Raw genomic sequence first — 27,421 nt, forward strand, 5'->3', positions numbered from 1 at the left:
TGTAAAGAAGTTTCCTTACCTGGTCTGGCTGGTATACAGTGACAGAGAAAGGGGAGGGTAGTGTTGATGACATAGGTGATTTATTGGCCATGTGAAGGATTTTGCTTTGTGCCCAGCTAAGGATTTTAATTGGAGTAATAACATGATCAGTATGTTTTTTAAAGAATCACTTACTTTTTATTTATATAGAATGTGTGCTGTTTAACGACAGAATGACCACTCTTTCCTCGTGTAGCTGTAAAAGCGCTCCTTCGCTGGGCCACAGTGGCGGCAATCGCTTTGGATCCTTGGCCGCCTGTGTCGTCCCATCTCACACTCGGGCCTGTGGGTTGGTGAAGCCAGCACAGGGCACGTAAAGGCCTAGAGCCCAGACGTGACCTTCCACAAGGCTCGGCTGCTGGACTCTGCCGGAAGAAGTGATGCTTTCCTGCCCCGGCTGGCACCCCGAGTCTGGAGCAGCCGCTCTGCTGCCCTCAGCAGCGGGGGGCTCAGCTCCACTAGTCTCAGCAGCTGCATTTCTGCTTTGGGCTCAGCCATCCAGACACCACCGTGGGGGAAAAGGACTGCTGACACTTTCATTAAAGTTACCTGAGACTAAAAAAAAAAACAAAACCAAAAAAACAGTTGGCTGTCACATAGAGAATGATTTACTAGAAGGCTAAAATGGAAGCAAGATGTCCAGATCAGCATTTGTAGAGATTCAGGCTGGAAATGATGGTGACTTGGAAGAAGTGAGTACTGTCATTGGAGAGAAAGTTATTTAAAAATAGAAGTCATGCTAACGGTGACACACTTTGTGTGTGTCTCTGGCTTAGAATGTTGACCTTGTCTAGCAGAAAAAGAACTAATTAATATAGATGGAGTTAGGGTTCTAGATATTGCCAATAAATTAAATACACACAGACAGCTTTTATATGAATGAAGGAAGTGATGGGAATCTTAATAAGATAATAGTTAAACTACAGAAGAAGCTTTCATTAAGCAGATGGTGAAAACAACAGTAAACCACAATTTGTTAAGTATTGCATATCATCATAGTGATATTTTTATTGTAACTAATGCTTTTCACAAAGATGTGTGGAATTAACATGCCACTGTTTTGATTAACTGTCTAATAGAATTTTCATTTAAATTGCTTGAAAAGATGAATGATGAGCTGTGGGAAATTCAGTTTTGATTTGAAATCAGAATTTTTTTCTTACTGAATAGTGAGAAATCCCTATAATTTGATAAGAGTTCTCCAGTTCATTTTCTTTTCCCATATTCTTTTCACTCTCCCTTGAAGTTTTCGTTTTTCCACCATTTTTTAGGGTGGGAGTTCTTCATGAATTTATTTGTCAAACTTAGTATCTAACATTTATGTACATATTTTTCATACTACAAAGTTGACAGAATTATGCCATCTTGCTGAGGGGAATGTCCTGTATCATTAATGGCTATTACACAGGACTTTATGGTGTCCAGATTGTGTTTGAATGGATACATTTAAGAAATACCAATTCATTTTTTTTGGATTTCACTAGCTCTCTTAAATACTCTGAGAAAATAATTAATAGGACGAGTATAGGCATCATGTAACATCTCAACATGTTGACGACACTTGAATGGACAGTAGTTTTAATAAAATTAAATTCTACAACACTACACAATAGATACACATTGTATTTCTATTTAGTACCTTTTCAGCTCTCAAACAGAATAATTGTTGCATATTTGAGTTGTAAAAATTTACTTATCATTCAGCAGCTATTTATATCCCTAGCACTCTGGTATGCTGACAGGAAGTAGGGGTTTAGGGTAACAATTTGGCTGTTTATTGTTCTTTAAATAATAGTGAAATAATATTATGTTTGCATGTGTATCTGTTTGATATTGCATGTGCAACTTTTTTTACTTTATTCAGTGAAGAATAGGAATGTATGTGAGGTTTAATCAGGGTCCCGACAATGTTCACCTGAGTGATGGGTGATAATGGGAATCTAAGAATTTTAGAACTTGAAAGAATCTAAGAGACAGGTGTAAGTCAGTTATTTTATTTATTAGGGAAGTGAGACCCTGAAGAGTAAGTATACCTACCCAGGGTCACACAGCTAATTGCAAATAACTATCCTCTGTTTTCTGGTTTGATTTTAGCGTTTTGTATAGCAGAGAAAACCACTAATAATAATAAAAGAGCATTTATTGAGCTAATGCTTATCATGATAATTTTTAATAACATGCTTTATTTTAAGGTGTGTATAAAAAATGTTTCCAGTCAAGAGATACTTTATGCTCATATAGCCACCATTTAAGCAATAGAATGTTGTTGGCACCCCAAAAGGCCTAGGTCCCCTTTCTACCATGTGTCACTACCTCCTTCACCACCTTTCATACCTCCACAGGTAACAGTATCCTGACCTTTATTGCAATTATCTTTTTTTATTTATAAATATATGTAGCCCTAAATGTTAGAGTTTTGCCTAATTTTTGAACTTTTTGGAAACCACGCCGTACTATGGATGCTTTCTTGTATATTGTCTTTCTTCAGTATCATATCTTTAAGACTCATCTGTGTCATGTACATATCTGGACTTTGCTCATTTTCATTATGTGGATATGTTACTATGCATTCTGTTATTGGTAGACATTGGGGTTGTTTTCAGCTTGCTTCTATTATGATAGGTGCTTCTGTGAATCTTCTTGTGCATATATAGCTTGATGTACATATGCAAGAGTTCCTTTCAGTATATACATAGACATGAAATAGATAGGTCATGGGTTAAGCATAATTTCAGTTTTACTAGATTGAACCAAATTGCTTTTAATGATTGTAACTGTTTACGTGCCCACCAGTGATGTATGGCTATTGTTCCTCTAACATTTGGTAAGGCCAGTGTTCTAAAGTTTTTGCCAATCTTATGAGTGTGTAGTAGCTTCTCATTTTGTTTTAATTATTATGTTTATTAATGTGACTTAACACTTTTTAAAATACTTTTATTAGCCACTTAGATGTTCTTTTTGTTGAATTATGTATTAACATCTCTTAGCCATTTTTCTTTTAGCTTTTTGACTTTTTTCTTACTGGTTTCTAGGAGTTCTTTATGTATTCTGGGTCTGAGCCATTTGGGAATTGTATAATTACAAATATATTGTCTTTTCACTCTTTTTATACTGTGTTTTGGTAAATGGAATTTTAGATTTTAATGTCGTTGAATTTCTTAGTCCTTTTTTTTTCCAGGGTTAATGTTTTTTTGTGTTACAACATTCATTCTTACCTCTCTCATATTCTCTCATGTTACCTTCTAAAAGTTTGCAGTTTTATCTTTTATGTTTGTATTTAATCTACCTGTAATTGATTTTTGTATTTGGTGTGAGCTATGGGTCTAATTTCATTTTTTCCTCCTATATGGCTGCCTGGATTATTGCACATTTATTGTCTCAGCACCATTCACTGAAAATGCCTGTATAAAACTGCGTTGGAGTGCTACCTCTATCATATATCACTTGTGCACCTATGTGAAAATATATTTCTATGCTTTAAATTCTTTTCTGTTGGTTTATACGTCTCTCTGCCAGTTCCACACGGTCTATCAATGTTGCTTTCTTTACACGAAGTCTAACTGGTAGAGCAGGTTTTTCTGCTGTGTTCTTCAAGAATACTTTATCATTTTTCCCCTTAGCATTAACATGTAATTTCAGAATCAGCTTTATGAATCACACAAAAAAACTTCTTCAGATTTTTACTGAAATTACATTAACTCATAAGTCAAATTTTGAGAATTAACATCTATGCAATACTTTTATCCTGTGAACATAGTGTATGTCTCCTTTTATTTAGGATTTTGCTATCTTGCTCTATAAAATACAGACTGTAATTGAGACAGTGATATATAGATATTTATAAATCTACATGTTTGGTTCAGTTGTACACAAAAAGTCAAATAATTAGTATAAATGCACCCAGGTCTTAGAAGTTCTGATACTCTGCAACACATAATTTCTTACTATTAAGGTAACTTGTACTCTTTATTGTTCACAGGAACATAGCAACCTGTTGTTAATTAATTCTTTTTTATGTCTCTCTGCACTGTCATAAAATCAATTAAACATTACAGATTAAGTCACACACATGAAGTATTGGAAGATGAGAAAATATGTAGAAAATATTTGCCAGGTAATATTATCATGCAAGTTCATGCAAGAAATAAATTTTTTTTCTTTTAAAAGTGACTTTCAAAAATACTTAAATTCTTGGTCTATTTTTTGTTATATGGTATTGTATGGGGATGTTTTAAAGAAATATCTAAAGATACGGATATAAAATCTAATTATTTTATGATGATGGCACTTTTTAATGATGCTCGGATCACATACTTCAAAGGTTAAAGAATAAAAAAAAAAAAAAAGGTTAAAGAATAAAAACCTAGTATTTTCCTTGTCTATAAATAATTTCTTGAGTGAAAATATTTCTACTTTTTTTTTTTAACCTCCACAGGCTTTTAACTCTAGGAATATTTTATTCACCTGGCAAAGTGACCTTTTTTTTCTCCTGATATTCAGTAAAACCTCTCTCTTCTTCTCTTTCCTGTGCCATAGCTTTTCTTCCATCATGTAAAAGCTGACTTCTGGCTCTGTCCTAAATTCCACCTCATTCCACACCCTTGTTTAGACTGTTCATCTGGATGTATTGTAGTAAATCTGAGAGCTTCACAATTATTCATTAGATTATGAAGAAAGAAAGCATTATGAATTACCACCGCCACCATCCTGATCCCCATCAGTAGCATCAGTACAACCACCTTCCTCACCATCTTTGCCTGTATTGAGCACTTACTGTATGGCGTGCATTGCTAAACACTCCCTTCAGACTAGCTCCTCAAAGCAGTCATCCTCTGAAGTTGTCAATGTTTTAGTCTCTGAGAATTCAAGAAACTTGTTGGAAGCTACCCAACTATTATGTAGATTTAAATTTAGGTGTATCTAACTTCCCATCTCATGCTTTTAGTTGTTTATTGTTCCTTCTGGAATGCATCCCAATTCATACACACTATTTTAATTCAAAGTTACAGAAGAAACAAAAGTTTTTAATAAATAAAATGTACACTTTAATTCAGTGAATTTTATTTTATTTTTTTTTAAGATTTTATTTATTTATTCATGAGAGACAGAGAGAGAGAGGAAGAGACATAGGCAGAAGGAGAAGAAGGCTCCATGCAGGGAGCCCAGTGTGGGATTTGATTCTGGGACTATGGGATCACACGCTGAGCCAAAGGCAGACACCTAATAATCACTGAGCCACCCAGGTGACCCTAACGGTGAATTTTAAAATAAGCCTTATCTGGCAAACCAACTGATGAAGCAATGGTATAATATATGCTTTATTTCACACTTAGGCTAATTTATGATTCATTTTTCTGTAGCCATTTATGAAGCCATTATGGCTTCTGAAACAGTACTGCTAATTGTTGAATGAGGTTCATCTTTGGTGAACAATGTTTGACTAGCAAGACATTATAAAATTGATTATTATTTAGATAAGACTAGTTCATAAGTCAGTTTCTCATATCCTGAATAAGTTTCTAATTCAAGTTTCTTGATAAAGGATATAAACTGATATAAACCTAATGTGAAAGAGTGCATATCTATAAGTGTATTTAGGTTGGACATTTTGAGTTTCAGTGGATATAACATAAGTTAGTTTCTATAGCATTGTTCAACAGAGACTTGTCTTTAGTAACTGTTGTTGGAAAAACTAGGATTCAGGACAGTAGAAAGTAATGCAGAGGCTTGTAATCTATAGTGACATTCTTTTTCGACATTGTTTGGTGGTGTAAAGTTTTGTTAATTTACCAACATTGCTCTAAAGTTATCATTGTCAATAATATTAAAGAAGTTTTATTTTCATGCCTCCATTAATTCTTTAAAGAGGAAGCTTATAAATTCAAATAAATATTTGTTTTATTGAATTATGAGAGATTATTATATTTCAGTATTATTTTCAATTTTAGGAAAATTCTGTAAATTCAGAAATTTTTAAAGAATAATCATGACTAAGAACAAGGAGATCGAAAGATTACTTCAATTCTTTGATCCCATGAATTTTTGTGTTTGTACTTTGCTTTTGGATATATTTCCATACCCACAGTTCCATTGACTTCAGATATGGCTAAATTGGGAGTTTTGTGAAAGACAAACTGGCAGATTAGATGTTTTTCTTAACAAGATAAATCAGTGATCAAGATATTTGGCTAAATTTGTGAGTTAGTAGAATTTTAATTTTGTATCATTATTTGGAGTTGCTAAAATTTGAAATTTGTAAGTGCTTAATTTTCAGGCTTATCAATTGTGTATTTGCAATTTTAACATGAAAGTTTTTGTATTTTGGAGAATTAACACCTAACTTATTTCTCATTTTGATGTATAAATTTTAAACCAAAGCTATTCTAGAAGTGGTGGGGTTTTTTTGGAAATAGGTTTTCCCAGAGAAGTTCCGTTATGAAATGACATTTCTCAGGCCAACTCAGAAAAAAAAAAAAAGAAAAGTAACTTGAACAATCACGTATTTAGGAAGTAACACTAATATTACCATTTTATCTATAACTAATGCCTGTTTCACTTTTATTTTCATCAAATTTTCTGTGTTTCAACATTAGTCCTGAAATCTCTATGAAAGAATTTTGTAGGCTTCAGAGTGTGGCAGTGCCGGATTAAGGCATGGATACTGATGTTTGTGAGTAACTTTCATACTGTGTAGAAGAAGACCCTTCCTTCTATGTCATTGTTTTAAAACCATGTTCAGAAGAACCCTACAATTCTTGAGAGGTGCCTCAGTCTTGCTTTCCAGAAGACTAGCATTGTTTTTATTTGTTTCATGTTTTGAAGTTTGCCTAACCTTTAATTATTAGCTTGGTGATAAGAGTTCTGCTCTTGAATAAGACTTTATAGATTCATTTGTCTGCTCCACCATGACTGATTTTAGAACCTTGAGTTAGTTACTTCACCTTCTGTGCTTTTGTTCTGTCTTGAGTACAATTGGAGCTCATAATAGTACTTACTTCATAGGGTCTTTGTGAGTATTAAAAGTGACAGTACGTGCACATTATCTGGTAGGGCACTTAGCGTCCAGTAAGTACATGAAACTTTGAACATAAGTGCCTAAGTCTTTGTTAGAACTGGCAACTGTCTGATGCCAAAGTTAGACTCTTACCACTATTAGATCATATTGTTGAATTAAACTGAGGGAATGAAAGGAATGAAGGGGATTGAAAGATTAAGGCTAGAGGAAAAGATTTAGTGCCTCTCTTTCAGAGGTCTGCTCATAGGCTTAGATGATGAATCTTGCTTGTGGAAGGTCATAGAAGAAAGGCTGCTGAAGAAAGGAGGGTTTTTATGTGTGTCTTCCAGTGGTGAAGACTTTAGGATACTACTAAAAGGGAGTTTATTTCAGCCTATTCTAGACAAGAATTGTTTCAGGATGCCTGGAAAATAGATTGCTTTTCCTAGAAACCTATAAGGAGGCTGATCAAGTGATTAGAAGGTCTTGTGATTCTTAATAATTGAGAAACACAGTAATTTTATTTAGTAATGAAACTTGGCTTAAAATAGCCTGAGTACAGATAACAAGTAGTCACCATCAAATTATAAAGATAAAACATTTGTGAGGCCTGGAGGTATGAATTAAAGTTTTAATTTTGAGGTCTTTTTTTAGTTTATTTTGTTTGACAAATGAATTGACTATATTATAGTAAATTATTTAAAAATGCTTACATTATATTATGCAGGGAAGCCATGGCATGTTATTGCCTTCCATATTTACTTGTTTTGTGGCCCTAAAAGCCGTTACTAAACTACTGTACATGCTATGTCATCCAGATTTTTAATGACACGTCACTTAAAAACAGCTAAAGTTTTGCTAGGAAGGAAATATTTGAAAAAGCCCTTTTTAAAGGCGATCAGTTTCAGACTGTTAACTAGGTATTCTTGTGTGTTAAATATATATTTAAGATTTAATAGGAGAGAAGGAAGGCATTATAACAAAAGAGTTTCCAGGAATTCAAATTTTAGCCAATTCAGAGGGTCAATGGAAAAGATCTGATGCTAAATCTAGAAACAAGAATTGGAAGAGTTGGCTGTTTATAAAATGGGAGTTATATTATAGCCTCACAATCCATACCAGTAGAATTCTAAACCAACCACTGATTTTCCTGTTCCTAAAGAAGTTACATCAAGAATAGTCAAACGACTTAAACCCAAAGAGAACTAGCTTCCAAAAAGTTCAAAATTACTGAAGTGTTCTTTGAGTCAGCATGGCTTTTCATATTTGGAAATTAAGTTTCTGTGTAATAATTATATATCACTATTATAATAATTATATGATACATTAATTGTATTATGACATATAATTATAGTTATTATATATTATATGTAACTTAGGATTGATTGCTAAAAGATAGGTTTTAACACCATTAGGTCCATCTATAAGATGTTTATAGGTGAGGAAGAACTGAGAAATGAAATAACTTGATTAAGATTAATTGATTAGCTATTATCAGGTTTGATATAATAATCCTGGTCTTTCAACAGACTCTCATACTTTAGTCAGGTATTAATTTTTTCTTTTATTGGAATGGTTATTTTTGCCTTGGATTTTCTTGAATTTTTCTTTAAGACAAGGCACTTTCTGACATTATTTATTATGATGCCTGTGATTTCTCGAGAAGATGGATCAACAGTATTTCTTTTTGTTTTTGCTCACTTACCTACTGAATCAAGAGTGGTGAAGGTAAGATAGCACAAAAGCATAATAGACCCTGTGAGATCACATTAACATGCTCTAATAACATGCATATATCGATGGTATGACAGATCTTAGTTACTTACACTTTTAAATATATCTGGTCCTGGAGAGATGATTTGTGAAGGACATTATGAAGTCTTCTAACCTTTGGTAAATTTCAGAATCTGAGTTTTTTATATAGCCATGTGGGTCACAGTAAGAAGTGAAACTCTTCTCTGAAATAGCAAACTTCTTTTTTATTTTTTAAAATATTATTTTATTTTTTTACAAACTTCTTTTTTTAAAAATCAAATTTGTTCCGGGGTGCCTGGGTGGCACAATAGGTTAAGCCTTGACTCTTAGCTTCAGCTCATGTTGAGATCTCAGTGTTGTGAGATTGAGCCCTTCATGGGGCTCTGCAGTCAGCGCAGAGTCTGTTTGAGATTCTCTCGCCTTCTTCTTCTGCCCCTGCCTCCTGCTCACTCTCTCTCAAATAAATAAAATAAATCTTAAAAAAAGAAAAGAAATAGAATCAAATTTGTTCCAATAAGCAAAATTCATTATGAACTTTGCATGTTTCCCAAAGTTGTTTTTGTTGTAATCAGAGATTTATTATCAAATTCTCCAGTTATAGACTTGAGTGCTGAAAGCAGTAGCTGGCTGTACTCTGTTTTCTAGTTGACCTGATGTCATATCAAAGCTGTTAGTAATTACAGTTAATCAACATTATGAATTATTCTTACAGTTATGTAATCATAGGCTTTCTTTTTATCATTATACATCTTTCTGTAACCATTTGTCTCCATCTCTTTCCCTCCCTGCATCTATTTTCCATGTTTTACTAAAGTTGGTAGAAATGCAGAGTGATTTTAAAGTATGATTATTTCTAAAACATTATTAGTTAAATATGCTGTAAAGAATGCTTTCCAAAACTAAATACATTCTGTAGTAAATCTTTTACAATGCCAACTTTGCTTTTCTCCCTTTCTCTTCCTCTCTCCCTCTTCCTCTTTTTGAGGATACAAGTTGTAGAGAATTCTTGGAACAAAATGCATTCAGAGTAGAAGGACCATATGTCTCATCATGGGGAGACTGCATAAGTAACAAAGGAAGAAGAGGACTGAGGGACAAATTTCCATTGTGAAGGGATGAGAGACTCACGTAACTTCAGAGGAGGTAGAAAAGGAGAAAGAACACCCGATTTTATTAAGTTGCTGTGTGTTAAGACATAGACACCACAACTTCATTCCACATGCTTATATATTTTATGAGTAAAAGCTGAAATTCTCATCTACCCACAAATCTTTAAATGTGATTCTGTAAAGAGTGTGGGCTAGGATATAGTTTCATGATTGTAAGATTACTTGAGATTCATTTAATTAAAATAGGAATCAAAAGGTCAGAATGTTGACATTTGATTTTCTTTTGTCTTTCTTATGTCAGACTCTGTGTCAGTCATCAGGTCTTTCTCAGCTAAACGTGTGTGTATGTGCACGTGTGCATACAGTCATACACCTGTCAATTTATATTAAGAGATAATGGAAGACTAAACCATAAAATTAAATTAAAAAAACCTGTCAGTTCTCCAAGTGATTAATTATTTTCACTTTCACTACAATGCATGAAGGTTTCATTTGTTCCATATTCTCTCCATTTGGTGGTGTTAGTCTTTTTGATTTTAACTGTTTTAGCAAGTGTGAAATGTTATCTCATTGTGATTTTAATTTTCATTAAGTCTTATGAGCACTTTTACGTGCACCTATTTGCCTTTCTTATATTTTCTTTTGTGAGGTGTCTTTTCATTCTTATGCCCACTGGGAAGGCGTTATTAGTCTTTTTACTTACAATTTGTAGAATTCGCATGTATTTTGGATATATTTTCAATATCAGATATATGTGTAAGTATCCTCTTTATTTAACAATAACAATAACCAAAGGATATTATGTATGAAAGATACTGATACATTTAATATTTTTTTGAAAAAGGATTTATTTATTTATTTATTTGAGAGAGAGAGCATGAGCGGGGTGGGAGGGTGGTGCAGAAGTAGAGGGAGAGTAAGAATCTCAAGCAAACTCCCTGCTGAGCTTGGAGCTGATGTGGGGCCTGATCTCATGACCCTGAGATCATGACCTAAGCTGAAATCAAAAGTTGGATGCTGGGATCCCTGGGTGGCGCAGCGGTTTGGCGCCTGCCTTTGGCCCAGGGCGCGATCCTGGAGACCCGGGATCGAATCCCACATCGGGCTCCCGGTGATGCTTACCCAACTGAGCCATTGAGCTTCCCAATGCCTTTAATACTTCTAAACTGGCAATTTTGGAAGGAAATTAACTAGTAGTTAAAACATAGACTTTAAATTTTAAATTTAAAACAAAATTATATTCTGTTATTCTGTTTTTTGGTTTCAGGTGCAGTTAAAAACTAGCATTTCTAGTCAGTATGTAATTCGGACGCAACCAACTAATAGGTGCCTTTCTACACTGGAATGTGCAGCTGCTGCTCTTTCCATTTTGGAGAAAAATAATTACATACAAGAGGTATGTCTTTGGAAGGTTATATATTTTTTGAAAGTAAGCAGTTTGGTTAGATTTTATCTAGAAAATTTAGAAATGTGTAATTTATGAGATTTGCAACTCAGGTGTCAAATTGAATGTATCTGTGATAGAAATTTGCGTGCATTTATAACCTTCTTTCCCCCCTCTGGTGTTTTTCTGTGTTAGTTTAGCATCCAGATTGCATTATTTAAATATTCATTCTAAGCTGTGCAAACAGCATTTGTAATAAGCTAAATTGCTTTTAAGTAGTACAACATTAAATACAGGGTTTTTTTGGTTAGATTTTTCTTTAATTATTTTGTATATTTCTTTTAGCATTTTGTTTTCTTATACACAACTTTTTTCTTTTATAATTAAAAGAATATTTTACAGCAACTCTTTTTTCTATTGGTGCTTTTATTTAAGAAGGTGTACCAACTTTCTGTTTATCTTATTCACTGCTTGCTTAGTTAGAGTAGAAGAAAGATAATTTTTTGAGGAAAAAAACACCTGCAGAATATGAAAAGGTTATAACCTGCAATCATCATTTTATTTAATTTCCATAAAAGCCTGATGATTTCATATATAATTAATAATCATAAGTAAAGAATAATGTTCATCGAGCTCACAAACAACACCTCCATCTTTTGGAACATGTAGGAAACTTTGCACTTAAGGCAAAAGAAAAAAAAAAAGAATAGCAAAATAAGATAAATTATTAGACTATTTTAATCACTGAAGATTTTTGATAAATATAACTCAAGAAGAAAAGTCAGAGGATAATAAGCATAGCTAAATGGGGTTTTAGGACTCTTCTTTCTGACACATACAATACACACATACACAGAGTACTCATTCCTGCCTCCTCTGTCTCTCTCTGTCTCTCTTTTTCTCTCTCTCTCTCATGATACACTATGGGTACTATTACAAGAGTGTGCCTTACCCATGAAGGAAATTTCAGTAATGAATAAAAGCTCAGATCAGAGAAACTGGATAAGTTACCAAGAAAAAGAACAGAAGATGTCCAGAGCAAGGAGAGTTAAAGAATGCCAGGAGCAAGTCTTGAATTGCCTTTTGCCTCTTCTCTACCCTAAGCTATGGGAAATGTCAGAGTTGGAGGCTTTTCTTCTTTTGAAAAGAAGTAGGCTTTCATGAGTAGGCTTTTTTTGTGTGTGTATCTGTGTAAGTAAGTAGACTTTATTTTGTGTCTAGGCAATTTCTCTGTCTATTCTCTCTCCTTTGAGAAAGAAAAAAATTTCATGAGGAACCATACATCTTTTTCTAAATGACCAGAGAGTGTTTTCAACTTTTCTCCCTCCACTCTAACTTTAGCACCTGCTCCCATATACCTAGCCATCAACATAGCACTTTATATACCCCTATACTTGTTTTTCCATTTTGTTTATATATTCTTGAAAAAATAACGTACTCTTTTTAGGTATCTTAAAGATGAAGCTGAGTGCTATTATTTAAATTCGCTTTCTGTACAGTCTCTGTATTTTCCATTTTGTTGATTTAAAACTCTATGATCAGCCAACATCAGACCAAGGACCCATTAAATGTTCAGATCTTGAGGGAAATATGTAATATTCTTTGGCTGTGGATTTGAAACTTTATTTCTTCTCCTCCTTTTGGGTTCTGAAAAGAATTGTCTATGGACTTATATCTCTTATTTCTACATTGGAATTAGGTCTTTACTTCAATTCTAAATAGAAACTTTAATATTGGTAGTGGTAGTGATTTAATAATGTTGTAATATAGTAGGGCTAGGGTTTTTGATCATTTTTTACTGCTACTGCCAGTGCTGCTACTGCTCCTCCCTTCCTAGTTTCATAAGATGTATGATTCTGATATTAGTTAAGGTACAGTTACAGCAGGAAGCTTACCTTAAGTTCTGAGTACAATATCTAACAACAAGCAAAGTTCAAGATACAGAATGGCGACAGGATCCGTCCTGTCTTCAGCTTTTGTTATTGTCTGTGGATCAAATTGTACATGAAATCCCAAAGTGATAGCCAGGTCCTGCAGTTCTCTTTCTGTTTGCTTTGATCACCAGGAGTAGTCATACTTCAGTGGCCAGGAGTGGAAAAAGGGTGTTTGACAATCAGATGTGTGATTTGGGAGGTGCTGATAAGATTATTGGCTGGAGCAAAAGCAGAAGAAATGCATAATGGAACATCCCAAGTTGCTTATTATTACAGCTGGCAAAAAAAAAAAAAAAAAAAAATTAGCTTTCCCAGTAGGGGAATCCCAAGTTTAGCCTGTTCAGATCTGGCTACAATTTAAAAAATATATATATCAGTTCATTCCTCTGAGAAATGCAGTTACCATCTGTTCTGAACATAGGTGTGTTCCCTTTCATGGAGAGGAAGACTGTGACCTATATTTTCCCCCCAGTAACCTTTAATTAGGGGCCTCCTAATGAAATATTAAGACAATGGGGCAGAGTAGTAATTTTTCAGTTGGCTTTATTCTGCTGAATAAAGGTAAGTAGGGCTCCTCAAAATAAAGAACTTGGCATGGAATAGCCTTCTTAGTCTGTTGTTTCATCCTCGTCCTTTATTCCTGAGCAGTTCTTAAGACACTCACAGTAGCTCTGGGTGAGCTTTGAAGCAGGTTTGAATGAAACCTCCATCACTTATCATCATCACTTTTTGCCCCTGAGCAAGTCATATAATCTCCTTGTGCTTGTTAATTTATCTACAATGTATCAAGAACAGTTACCTCTTAGTACTGTTGTGAGAATGGAGTAGAGTAATGTGTGTTAATTGCCAAACACCAGGAGCTCCAGAAGCATTAATCCTTGTGTTGTTGTTCCTTGCCGGTCCCCATTCCCCCCAGATTCTTGCCAATACATTGACCAAAATTCTGAACTGAAGGTTGGTAATTTACATTCACCTATTGTAATATTTACCAGGGCTTTTTCACACCTTGGAAGTCTTGAACTTGGGAATCTTTTTTAAAATGGAATTTTTTCTGCTTAAGTTACCTTATGAGCCTGTATAGCTAAACAGGGTTAAGCTGTGTGTATAGTCTATGTGCCTTAACTCTGCTCAACAATAGTAGCTGGTCAGTAAGGATCCCTGGAGAACTCTCATTTTATACCTGCAGACAGAAGGATTTACAAAATACTGATTTCCCTTCAGATAAACTTTTAGAAATGAACTTGTTTTGAAAGTGGAGGATTTTCTTTGTTCCTCTGAACAAGTCTATTTCTCCTATAGCTTCTCATTGCCTCAGATCTGTTAGTTCATACAGAAGCCTTGTTGTTTATTATCAGGTATTGTGCTAAACATATTAAATGCATCCACTTACTATAACCTAATAATGACCCTGTAAGCTTGACATCAGTTTCCTCATTTTACAGATGAATAAAATGGCAAGGAGAGGTTGTATGATTTACCTGGGAACACATAGCTAGTAATGATTATACCAGTCAGTGTTGGCTAGATCTGGCTGCAGTAACTTAACACTCCAAAGTCAGAATGGCATAACACAACACACAACCGAGCTGTGTGCCTCTGTCACACTTTGTGTCCATTGGGACTGCCAGGGGGCTTGTGCTTGCCGCAGTCAGTTAGGGGCCAGGCTGATGGAGGCACCATCTAGATATGTCATTCTCCTTTCATCAAGGAAGGCATAAGGGGAGTTGTGAATCATACATTCTTTTAAAGCTTCTGCCCAGGGGTAACACACAGTATTCATGTCCATATTTCACTAACCGCAGAAAGTTATATGGCCTTATCTAACTTCAAAGATGGAGGACTGGTGTATTTGTGAACAGCGCTACTGACTATCACAGAGATGGAGTGGGGATCTAATTCAGAACTTTCTCCAAATCTCATTCTCTTAATTCCTTCAGAAAAATGATAGAATCTTATTTTCAGAAGGTAAACTTAACAATAGGAATATTAGCGTTCTGTCCCTCAGGAATCTAATAAACATGGTGAATAGTGATAGAACCTTCAGTTGTCTCAGTCTGTATATAGTCCTAGATATGTTTTCTAGGGATGAGGTTTCAGGATCCAGTCATTCTATGCTGACTCTGTAAAGAATTATATAGTCATTTCCACTTTCCCTCTTTTATTTGATGAGATGAAGGCATTAAAAGAAATCATGATAGCAAATATAAGGGGTTTCTACAGTAGTGGCACGCAGAGCTTTTCAGAGTGTTTGTCTCTTTCCCTTTGATGTGTGTCAGAGATTACATTTGGTTGCATGTAACAGAGCTGTTACTGCAGTGCTTGAATCATGTATATACTGGCTTCTTTTTCTCCTGCATGTAAGAAATGCTGAGGTGACCAGTCCAGGGCTGGGGATCTCTTTTGTCTTTCTGTCCATCATCGGACGTATTTGACTTTGATCTTTACGTTTATTGCACTGTAATCACAAGATGGCTGTCCCACGTCTAACCGTCTTTTCCAGGCAAGAACAAAGTGCTGGTATCATGACCTGAGCCGAAGGCAGACGCTTACCCGAGTGAGCCACCTAGGCGCCCCTTTTCCCTTTATTTCTAAAAAAGTTTGCTTACTCAAGTTTGCTATTATTATTTGAAAGATTTACAGCAGGGAAAGAATCTGACTTAAAATATATTTTAAACATGTGAGAGGGTGTTGTGTTTTTTTTTTTTTAATCTTTGAATTTGAAAAACTTGAGGTCAGGCATGTGCTCTAGTTGTTTTGTAAGCTTCACCATTCTTTGTTATCATATGGGTCCGCCCAGTTTATGTGGTTATGTTATATGACTGGTCTTGTAGGTATTTGGCTTTAGACAGGTACGTAGGTAGTTAGAATTATTTCAAATGCACCAAAACTGAGATATTTAACTTGTATGTGGTCCCTGGACCAATGTGTGAGAGTTAATAAGCCTCTCACCCGTTGCTGCCATTGTCTGATTGTTCTCAGGCAGCAGAAGCTTCATCAGTCTGTGACGGAAACTGAATTAAGAGGGTAGCTCAGTCCATTGATAGTCTGATTCTTGATATTGGCTCAGGTCATGATCTCAGAGTCATGGGATAGAGTTGAGTTCGACGTTGGGCTCTGCACTCAGTGGGGAGTCTACTTGTTTCCTCCTCTCCATCCCTTCCCCCACTTGTGTGCATGCACAAGTGTGGTCTCTCTCTCTCAAATAAATGAATAAAATCTTTAAAAAAAAAGAAACCAAATTAACTAATTTATATCTAAAGATCTCTTTTACTCTGTTACAGATTAAATTATTATAATGTAACAGTTTTTTGAGGTGTTTGAATATATTAATGTATAAAAGTATATTTGGACTTCATCATCTATATGGAAAATTAGCTACTTTTGTCTTTTTACTGGAATTCCATAGTGCTATGTAAAATATGAATTAAAAGAAATTATATATCTAGAAATCATCATATATTTAGTAGAATGTCTATTACTATTCATAGTTAAAAGCCAATAATGGTAAAGAGAAACGTAACAGTCCCTGTTTCTGAAGAAAAAGCTAGATATACAATATCATGATTCGTTACAGACACTATTTTAGTATCTTTTTTTATCTTCACAGACTTTGCTTCGTCCTCTTCAAGCTTTATGCTCTTTCCAGCTTCAGCATGGTGCTCAAATTCGCCTCAGCAAGGAACATCTTCTGAAGAATGGATTATATCCTAAGCCAATGCCAAAGAACAAACGCAAACTCAGGAAAATGGAGCTGTTAATGAACAGTGTTAAAATTTAGTACAGTTGTTCCGTGGTGCTAGTTATGGCGTCTTTCACTGACAAGACGAGGTTAAGTTTTCCAGAAATTTAAGTCTGTGAGTTTTTGACTGTCTAAAGAATGAGAGTTGCATACTAAACTTGCCCAGAAAGAAGTAAACCAAATAGTCATAAAAAAACAACAAAAAAATTTCACTGACTCCATAAAAAGCAAGGTTTTATAGTTTATTTGTTTTAAAAAAATGTGCCTCTAATACATTTTTTCAGATCCATTGTTTGAAATGTGATTAGTTATTGAGAGAGGTTAGAAGTTTGTCTTTATAAAATGGAAAGAAATTATTGTATCTGATGGGGGCAGTATTGTTTTCATTAATGTTTATAGATAGATATAGACCTATAATAGAGGGTATTTACATCAGTATGCAATCTTGCACATAAAGTTTATAGTTTGCAATAAGTAACAAAAATAATGATCATCAAGTAGTTTAGATTGAATTAATTTATTTCATAGAAAAACAGATTAAGGAGACTATATTCTTTAGGGACTAAATTTGAATTCAACTATTATGATTTAAGTGTTCTTTTTTTTTTTTTTTTTTGATTTAAGTGTTCTATTAATTGCCTGAATTTTTTGGTATTAAGGTATAATTGGAATATAAGATTTTATTAGTTTCAGGTGTTTACCATAATGATTCAATATTTAAATACATTGCAAAATAATCACCACATTATAAGTCTAGTTAACGTCCCTCACCGTACATATTTACAAAATTTTTTTCTGGTGATGAGAACTTTTAAGATCGACTTTCTTACACTTTCCCATATGCAGTATTTGCAATTTTACAGAATTATTAACTGTAGTCACCATGCTTTATATTAATATCCCCATGACTTTATAACTGGTAGTTTCTTTTGACCCCATTCACCCACTTTGCCCACCAAACACCCTCTGCCTCTGGCAAACACCAGTCTATACTCTGTTTCTATGAGTTTTTTTTTTTTAAAGATTCCACATATAAATGATATCAAATCATATTTATCTTTTTGTGACTTATTTCACTGAGTATTAATGTCCTCCAGGTCCATCCATTTTGTCACAAATGGCAAGATTTCATTCTTTTCTATGGCTGAATAATAATCCATTGTGTATATGTATACACACTGCATTTTCTTTTTTCATCCATTGATGGCTGTTTAGGTTATTTCTATATCTTGGCTATTGTAAATAATGCTGCAGTGAGCACAGAGGTGCATCTTCAAAGTAGTCTTTTTGTTTTCCTTGGCTAAATATCCAGAAGTGGAATTACCAGATCATATAATAGTTCTATTTTTAACTTTTTGAGGAATCTCCATACTGCTTTCCACTGTGGCTGCACCACTTTGCATTCCCCCCAGCAGTGCACGAGGGTTCCCCTTTCTCCACATTTTCTGTGACAGCCCTTGTTATTACTTGTCTTTTTGATACTAGCCATTCTGACAGGTGTGAGATGACAGCTCATGGTGGTTTTGATTTGTATTTCCTTGATGACAAGTGATGTTGAGCATCTTCTCACATACCTCTTGGCCATCTGTATGTCTTCTTTAGAAAAATGTCTATTCGGATCCTTGGCACATTTTTTTTTCCCATTTTTAAATCAAATTGTTTTTTGTTTTTTGTTTTTCTTTTGCTGTTATACGAGTTCTATATATATTTTTGTTATTAACCCCTCATCAGATATCAGAACATGCAAATATTTTCTCCCATTCCATAGGTTGCCTTTTCATTTTGTTGATTTCCTTTGATGTGCAGAAGCTTTTTAGTTTGATGTAGTCCCATCTATTTATTTTTACTTTTCTTGCTTATGCTTTTGATGCCTGATATGAAAAATCATTGCTAAGACTGATTTTTTTCTAGTTTTATGAGTTTCACATCTTACATTCAAATCTTTAATCCATTTTGAGTTAATTTTTGTGTGTGGTGTTAAATAGTGGTCTAGTTTCATTCTTCTGCATGTGGATGTAGCTTTTCCCAATATCATTTATTGAAAACTATCCTTTCCCCCCTGTATATTCTTGGCTCCTTTGTCATAAATCATAATTCAATTGATCATGTATGTGTGGCTTTATTTTTGAGCTCTATTGTATAGTTCCATGGATATATTCATGTGTTTTAATGCCAATAACCATACTATTTTGATAGCTATAGCTTTGCTATGTACTTTGAAATTAGGGGGCGTGATGCTTCTCTCTGTTTCTCTTTCTCAAGATTTCTTTGGCTCTCTGGGGTCTTTCGTGGCTTCTTAAAAATTGTTTATTCTCTATCTATGAAAAATGCCATTAGAATTTTGATATGGATTGCAATGAACCTGGAGATTGCTTTGAGTAGTAGCCCTAATTTTGAAAGAGGTGCATATAATTTTGACATAGCATACATTTTTATTTGTAATACTCTGGGTAAGTTTGGATTTTTCAATACTCATCTAATAGGTTTATTGACTATGATAAACTATCCTTTTGAAGTTTTTACATGGAAATAACTGAGCTAGAATATAATACAACTATAATTTCAAGAACATATTTTTCTAACTAGGGTTATTTAAATCTTTTTTTGGTGGCAAAAAGTCAATTGCAGAGATTAAATTTCTCCCACCTTCTTGGGAAAATATTTACTGACATTTTATATAGTATTAGAGACATGTATGTAATATATATTTATATCTAACTTAAATCTACTGCAGTTGTATACACATCTTGGCAAGAAGGGACTTGGTTTTGTTCTTTATTTATGACTTCTAGAGTTTTCTGTATCCAGTTTTAAGTTGTAAGGAAAAACTAAACATATGATTTAAAAGTAAACTTGTTACATATATGTTTGTATGTGTGATAAATGAGTATATACCAGTGGTTATTTCTGACCATTTCCAAACTTTTTATTTCTATTATTGACCTGGATTAGACCCTTCTTAAAAACTTTAATGCTAGTCCTAATTGGAATGCTAATGAATGTTTGAGGGAACTCTGCAGAAAATATTTTAAAATACTAAACAGAAGTGAGATTTCTATCTTGTATTACTGACTTTTTTTGGATTTAAATACAGGTTAGCTCATTTATAATCTAAAACACCTATCAAATGACTATCAAGGTATAATAGAAAAGAAATAGTAATAATAATGTATAATGGTTTCCTAACAAATGGATTAAAATAATCTTACAGTAATTTTTTCAGTTTAATTAAAATTTGCAAATTTATTTTATCCATTATTATTGCATTTTAAAAAGGAAATCACTATATAATATACCATATAAATCTTTAAATTGTACTTTAATTTTTGTTGATTTTTTAAAGAATAATTACTATCTTTATCTTTTAGCTACAGCTATATAGGGTAATTTTTGAACACTTACAAAAGCTTAAAATTAGTATTTTTTGAAATGTATAAAAATTTTTAAAGAAAGTATATATAATTTTCCAAATTATTTTACTGACCTCTTAAATTATTTTATTAATTTTTTATTTTTACTGACCTCTTGACAAGGTGATTTCATTTACTCTTCTTCGGTATTCACTGCTTCTTTAGTCACTTGCTCTTATTAGGCATTTTTAGGAACTATTATCAATAGTATCAATAGTTTTAGTTATTAAAAATATTCAAAGTATGAAGATTTTAACTGAAAACTTGACCTGGCTTTTAAAGTTATTTTTATTTTTATGGTATTATTTGGCTTTTTAATTCAGATGCTTTATATTTGCTTGATTTGCCTGGGGTTGTTCCAGTTTTTGTGGATTTATTGCACACTCCAGCTACACTTTGATGTTGGGTAGATTGTTTTGTGAATTGGTATTTGAACCATGTAACTTAGAGGATAGTATTTCTTTATATACAAGGTGATCGTGGGTTTCGTCAGCCCAGTGTGTTGGGTTGAAAATCATCATGTAATGAGGTATTATTTTTAGTTTCTTGCATATGTGAGTATAAAGCATTGAGAGCTACAGTATACGATGCAAGTCATAGTGCTTGGCAGATTTCTCTGGGTTGGATTACAAGACTTTTTATGTGGAACATTAGAGTTAATATTAAGGAAAATTATATTTCCCTATTTTAAGACTCAAACCCAACTTTCCATGAACATTACAACATTAGGGGTTTGTCCCAAGATTTTGGAAGGTGCAAGCTTATTAGTGAATTATATGGAAGAGCATTTCTACAGTTTGCTCATCACATATTCCCTTTTATTGTCCAAATTGCCTGTTTAAAAAATGTGATTGTGTTGTTAAACAATCCTTTCCATTGAATGTTGATGAATTTCAGGGAAGTAAATTGTTGACCCTTGGATACAATTGTCATTGGTATAGAAGTAAAATTTACTGATGCCCTAAGTAAAAAAAAACTAGATTTGTCTTGGTGAACTCAAAAGTTTAATGTAATGAGCCTTTAACTATGTAGATTTATTCCTTAAAAATAGATATGAGTGGATGTCTTTATAGGTAAATAATACTGTGGTTTAGATGTAATGAAACTTTACATTTAATTGTATCCCATGGCATAGAATGAATCACTACCTCTTAATTTTTTCAATCTAAAATTTTGACTTACTGGATTTGCTTAGCATATTCTCCTCCCTTTTTCTTTTTCTTTTTCTTTTTCTTGTTCTTTTTCTTTTTCTTTTCTTCTTCTTTTTTTTGCTTTGTTGAGGTATCATTGACAAAAATTGTGAGACATTTAAAATGTACAACATAATGATTTGATACATATATGCATTATAAAAGGATTCTCCCTATCAAGTTAATTAACACATCCACCACCTCACATGATAATCTTTTTTTTCTATGTGTAATAACATTTAAATTCTACTGTCTTGGCAAATTTCAGTTATACAGTCCAGTGTTATCAGCTGTAGCCCCCATGTTCTCCCTTCTTTCTCCTCTTACTTTCTTCTTCCCAAGCTCTCTCCTCCCTCCCTCCTGACTCTGTCCTCTTTCCTTTTCTACTATGTTTATCCTGTCTACTAGTTTTTTTTTTTTTGTGTGTGTGTGTGTGTACCAATTATTTGTGCATCCCTGCATAAGTAGTTTTTTTTTTTATGAAAGATCCTGTAGTGGTCTTAACAGATTATAATTTTATATTTAAAATTCATGCAGGAAATCAGGCAGTGCGCTATGACTTACTCTATGCTGATGACTTGCCTCCCTTACTCTACTAAAAAAATGCACACTAGAGAAAGATGTAATTGTTTATTAGTCTTTAATAATTGCTCACTTGAATCAACAAATAAGAATTCTTTTTTTTTTCCTTTCTTTTTTTTTTTAATTAATTTTTATTGGTGTTCAATTTACCAACATACAGAAAAACAAATAAGAATTCTTTAAGAGGGACAGCTGGGTGGCTCAGCAGTTGAGCACCTGCCTTTTGCTCAAGGAGTGATTCCGTGGTCCCGGGATTGAGTCCCACATCAGGCTCCCTGCATGGAGCCTGCTTCTCCCTCTGCCTCTGAGAGTCTCTGCCTCTCTCTGTGTCTCTCATGAATAAATAAATAAAATTCTTAAAAAAAATTTTTTTAAGGAAACTTTTTAATACAGGATTTTTTAAAAAACTGAGGTAGATATCCTTTGAAAAGAAATTATAATTTACTTTTTTTTAAGGTATGTTAAGAAATTAAAACATTCTTATTTACTCACTTCTTTTAGTTGAGGTATAATTTAAATATAACATTAATTAGTTTCAGGTGTACAGCATAATGATTTGATTGATATTTGTGTACACCATGAAGTGATCACCACAATAAGCCTATTATTATTTATCATATGAAGTTACAAAAATTTTTTTCTTTAATGACAACTTTAAGATCTACTCTCAACAACATTCAAATATGCAATATAGTATTTTTGACTATAGTCACTATGCTATACACTTACCTCTCATGACTTATTTTATAACTGGAAGTTTGTATCTCTTGAACCCTGTCACTCATTTTGCCTACTTCTCATCCTTCTCCCCTTTGGCAACTACCATTCTGTTCTGCATGTGTTTATTTTGTTTTTAATTTTTATATTCCATATATAAGTGATAGCATGTGATATTTGTCTTTCTTGGTTTGGTTTATTTCATGTAGCCTACTACCTCAAGGTCCACTTATGTTATTGCAAATGACAAGGTTTTATTCTTTTTTATGACTGAGTAGTACTCCATTGTACAAGTATACCACATCTTCTTTATCCATTGATCCATTGGTGGACTCTTGGGTTGTTTCCATATCTTGGCTATTGTAGATAATGCTGTAGTGAACATAGGGGTGCATAAATGTTTTCAAATTAGTGTTTTTGGGATGCCTGGGTGGCTCAGTGGTTGAGTGTCTGCCTTTGGCCCAGGGCATGATCCTGGAATCTGGGATTGAGTCCTGCATTGGGTTTCCTGTGGGAAGCCTGCTTCTCCCTTGGCCTGTGTCTCTGCGTCTCTTTTTCTCTCTGTGTTTCTCATGAATGAATAAATAAAATCTTTAGAAAAAAATCCCAAATTAATGTTTTTGTGTTTTGCAGGTAAATATCCAGAAGTGGAATTTCTGGATTATATGGTAGTTTTAATTTTTTTTGAGGAATCTCAAAGTACATTTACTTCAGGATTCTTTTTCATGCTAATAGCATTTACTCATTTCTGTCTCCAAATATGTTATTTACAAGGTAAAAAATTCTTACTACATTTTTATGTGTAATTTTATGGGAAACAGTTGATATGAAAAAGGCAATAACTTACAATATGGTCATCAGATTTTATAAATATATTTGCCTATCATTTTGGCTTTATTAAATAGTTTTACTTGTAGAGTTGCTTCTTTCTTAATAAAATCAGTGAAGAAATATTTATTTATTTATTTGTTTAAGATTTTATTTATTCATTCATGAAAGACACATAAAGAGGCATAGACACAGGCAGAGGGAGAAGCAGGCTCCACTCCATGCAAGGAACCTGATATAGGACTTGATCCTGGAACTGCAGGATCATGCCCGGGGATGAAGGCAGACGCTCAACTGCTGAGCCACCCAGGTGTCTCAAGAAATTTTTTTTTTTGAAATTTTTAAATATACATGACAGACCTTGATTTTGGATCTAAAATGAAAGTTTCCCTTTTTTCCCATTTCTGGAATAGCTAATACTATAGAAATGAAAACAGTGTTTTAACAGCATATTTTTAGTAACTCTCAGGACTCTCATAATTCAAATTCTAAGTGACAAATTCTATGTGACAGATACTTTCACCTATGATATATGTAGTCTCTCAGAAAAATAGTCATACAGTGAATAAGGTAAAAGTAAAGATTAGTTGAAATAAGAGTATCTTTCAGGTAAAATACATTAACAAGTTGGCTATTACTTTAATTTGTGAAGTGTGTATTTGTTAACTTAAAATAGGAAAAGTGGATTATGTTGTCACTTTCTGATTTTTCATTTGTGCTAATTGATTTCATTACTTTGAAAAGTATTAGTACTTATTTTAGCTTAGAGTGTGTTAATGTCTTTACTGATGGGGTATAATAATAGTTTTTACTTAGAACTAGACATTTGTGATTTGTAATACCTAATATTCAGTTAATGATTAGCAGTGTTAAACTTAATTTCCATTTTAGAAGAAATAGTTAAATTACTAATGACTTAATAGTTATTTTGAATAATGGTTTTACTATTTATTGTTGATAGCAAAAGTTATTTGAAATATTTTTGAAAATATAATTGCTATGTTTTATTTTCTTGGTGATTCATTTAGTAATGATAACATCATTACTAAAATATCATAAATATTTAACTTGAAATACATGAATTATTCCAGTGTTTAGCATCAAAGAACAGAGTCTTAGATATATTTATTTGGGGTAATATATCTCTGCCTGCATCTACTGTAATTTTTGAATAATGGACATGATGATGTTAGTAGTGGAATAGTCTTGGGCATCCAAAAATGATTTTGTAATATAGATTAAAAGCGTAAGTTCTTTTATGAGTAGATAGATCTTTACTTAGTATTTCTCAGTAATCAGTTCAATAAGCTATTTAGTAGATAATTTTTACTTAGCTTTTACTCTTTGTCACGCCCTGTGTTAAGTACTAGAGTGATGTGGAAGACAGAGTCCTATGCCTGAGAAGTTGAAGTGCTTGTAGTTGGAGACAGATCATAATAAAATAATTTCAGGTATTGATAAACTGCTATGGAACAGAGTCCTAGAGTAGAGTATGATGAGACTTTAGTCATAGTTGGGAAAGTCCTTGTTAGAGGAGGTGACATCTCAGTTTTGTGCTAAGTGATGAGAAGGAAGTAGCACATAAATAGCTCTTAAGTTATTTTGTTTTTAAATTTAATTCCTATGTAGTTAACATACAGTGTTAGTTTCTAGTGTATAATATAGTGATTCAACAATTCTATACATGACTCAGTGCTCATCATGGTAAGTGTACTCTTAATCCCCATCACCAATTTCATCTATCTGTCTACCTACCTCTCTCTGGTCACCATCTCTTTGCTATAGTTAAGAGTCTGCTTTTTGGTTTGTCCCTTTTTTGTTTTGTTTCTTAAATTCTAGATACAAGTGAATTCATATGGTATTGTTCTTTTTTTCTGATGGACTTATTTTACTTAGCATTACACTGTCTAGGTCTATCCATGTTCTTATAAATGGCAAGTTTTCATTCTTTTTATGGCTAAATATTCCATTGTATATATGTACTACCTCTTTATCCATTCATTAGTTGATGGATACTTGGGTTACTTCCATAATTTGGCTACTGTAAATGATGCTACAATAAACATAGTGGTGCAAATATCTTTTCAAATTATTGTCTTCGTATTCTTTAGTTAAATACCCCATAGTGTGATTACTGTATCATAAGGTAGTTCTAGTTTTAGCTTTTTGAGGAGTCTCCATACTGTCTTTCATGGTGTTTGCACCAGTTTTTATTCTCACCAGTACTACACAGGGGTCCCTTTTCTCCATATCCTCACCAACCTCTTGTGTTTTTAATTTTAGCCATTCTGATAGATGTGAGGTGATATCTTACTTGCAGGGATATCTGCATTTCCCCAATGAAAAATGATGTTGAGCATTTTTTTCTTTCTTTCTTTCTTTCTTTCTTTCTTTCTTTCTTTCTTTCTTTCTTTCTTTCTTTTCTTTCTTCTTTCCTTTTCTTTTCTTTTCTTTTTTTTCTTTTTCTTTCGATTTTTATTCATTAGAGACACAGTGAGAGAAGCAGAGACATAGGCAGAGGGAGAAGCAGGCTCCTAGCAGGGAGTCTGATGTGGGACTTGGTCCCAGAACTCCGGGATCACACCCTGAGCCAAAGGCAGATGCTTAACTGCTGAGCCACCCAGGTGTCCCTTGAGCATCTTTTCATATGTCTGCTGGCCATCTGGATGTCTTGTTTGGAGAAATGTCTGTTCATGTCTTCTGTTTATTTTTTAATTGACTCATTTGGCTTTTTAGGTGTTGAGTTGTATAAATATGCATTTTATATATATTTTTTGGATACTAACCCCTTAAGCAATTTTAAAAAAGAACTTTATTTTTTTATGTAATCTCTACACCCACTATGGGCCTCGAACTCACAACCTTGTGATCAAGAGCCGCATGCTCTACTGACTGAGCCAGCCAGGTGCCCCAATGAATTTTTAATAGAAGTAATAGTTCACAGAGTTCAAAGGAGAGGAATTATTTTGAGAGATACAGGGTATTAAGGATAGATGTCTGGATAGATTGGTAAACTTATTTGAAGGGAAAAAAATGGGACAATTTTTATCTAATTGCAATTTTTCCCTGTGAAAAAAAGTGGCAAATTTATCAACTGAGCATGAAGGGAGATACTGAGATGGATGTGTGTATAGAGGAGAAAGATGTGAAATAGTTTTCTAGAGAGTGGATTTACCAGAGGAGAGGGAGTAAGATTGTTTGGCATTGTGCTGTGCCCCTTCCAGAAAAATGAGTATGACTTTGAAGTAGATCTGTTCAGCATGGTTATATGATTAATGTGTGTATGCACAGGCTGCATTCTGCTGCGGTACATAATCTAGAGTAAGCACCCCTTTGGGTTAGGGTGTTGTTAGGAGCACAAGGAAAGGAGAAAGGATAAGCCAATGTGTTATAATGCAAGATCATAGAATCTAGGCTGAATAAGGAGGGGAGAATGACATCTGGACCATGGATACTGGAAAATTGGTATGGTCATTGATTGGAGGTCTTAAAGAGGTAAAGAATCAAGAGGCTATAGAATTGAATGGACAAGTTTTGGGATGTGAAAGTCTCCAAAGATAAGACTAGTGGTGCAGTGTAGTTGCTGAATTCATCAATTCAAAGGAAGTGAGTGGAGGTTAATAGTTTATATCAACAAGAGGAGTAAGGGGTAATAAGGTCTAATAATACATTGCAAATGGCTAGAGGTTTTTGATGAAAAAGGGAGCAAGAGAGTTGGATGGAAAGTGACAGTGGCCTTC

The 27,421-nt window shown here is 33.7% G+C and overlaps 1 protein-coding gene across 1 annotated transcript in view; it reads left to right on the top strand.

The window, feature by feature from the left end:
• The window catches only part of DTWD2 (DTW domain containing 2), a 102,477-nt gene extending 85,170 nt beyond the window's left edge, over window positions 1–17,307 (top strand). Inside the window, exons 5-6 of the mRNA XM_041764564.1 lie at window positions 11,165–11,293; window positions 16,823–17,307. Coding sequence (XP_041620498.1) covers window positions 11,165–11,293; window positions 16,823–16,993 — 300 coding nt within the window. The 3' untranslated portion in view covers window positions 16,994–17,307. The remainder of the gene's footprint in view (window positions 1–11,164; window positions 11,294–16,822) is intronic.
• Window positions 17,308–27,421: the final 10,114 nt, after the last annotated feature.

This window comes from Vulpes lagopus, chromosome 7 (genome assembly GCF_018345385.1).
Source record: "Vulpes lagopus strain Blue_001 chromosome 7, ASM1834538v1, whole genome shotgun sequence".
Taxonomy (NCBI): Eukaryota; Metazoa; Chordata; class Mammalia; order Carnivora; family Canidae; genus Vulpes; species Vulpes lagopus.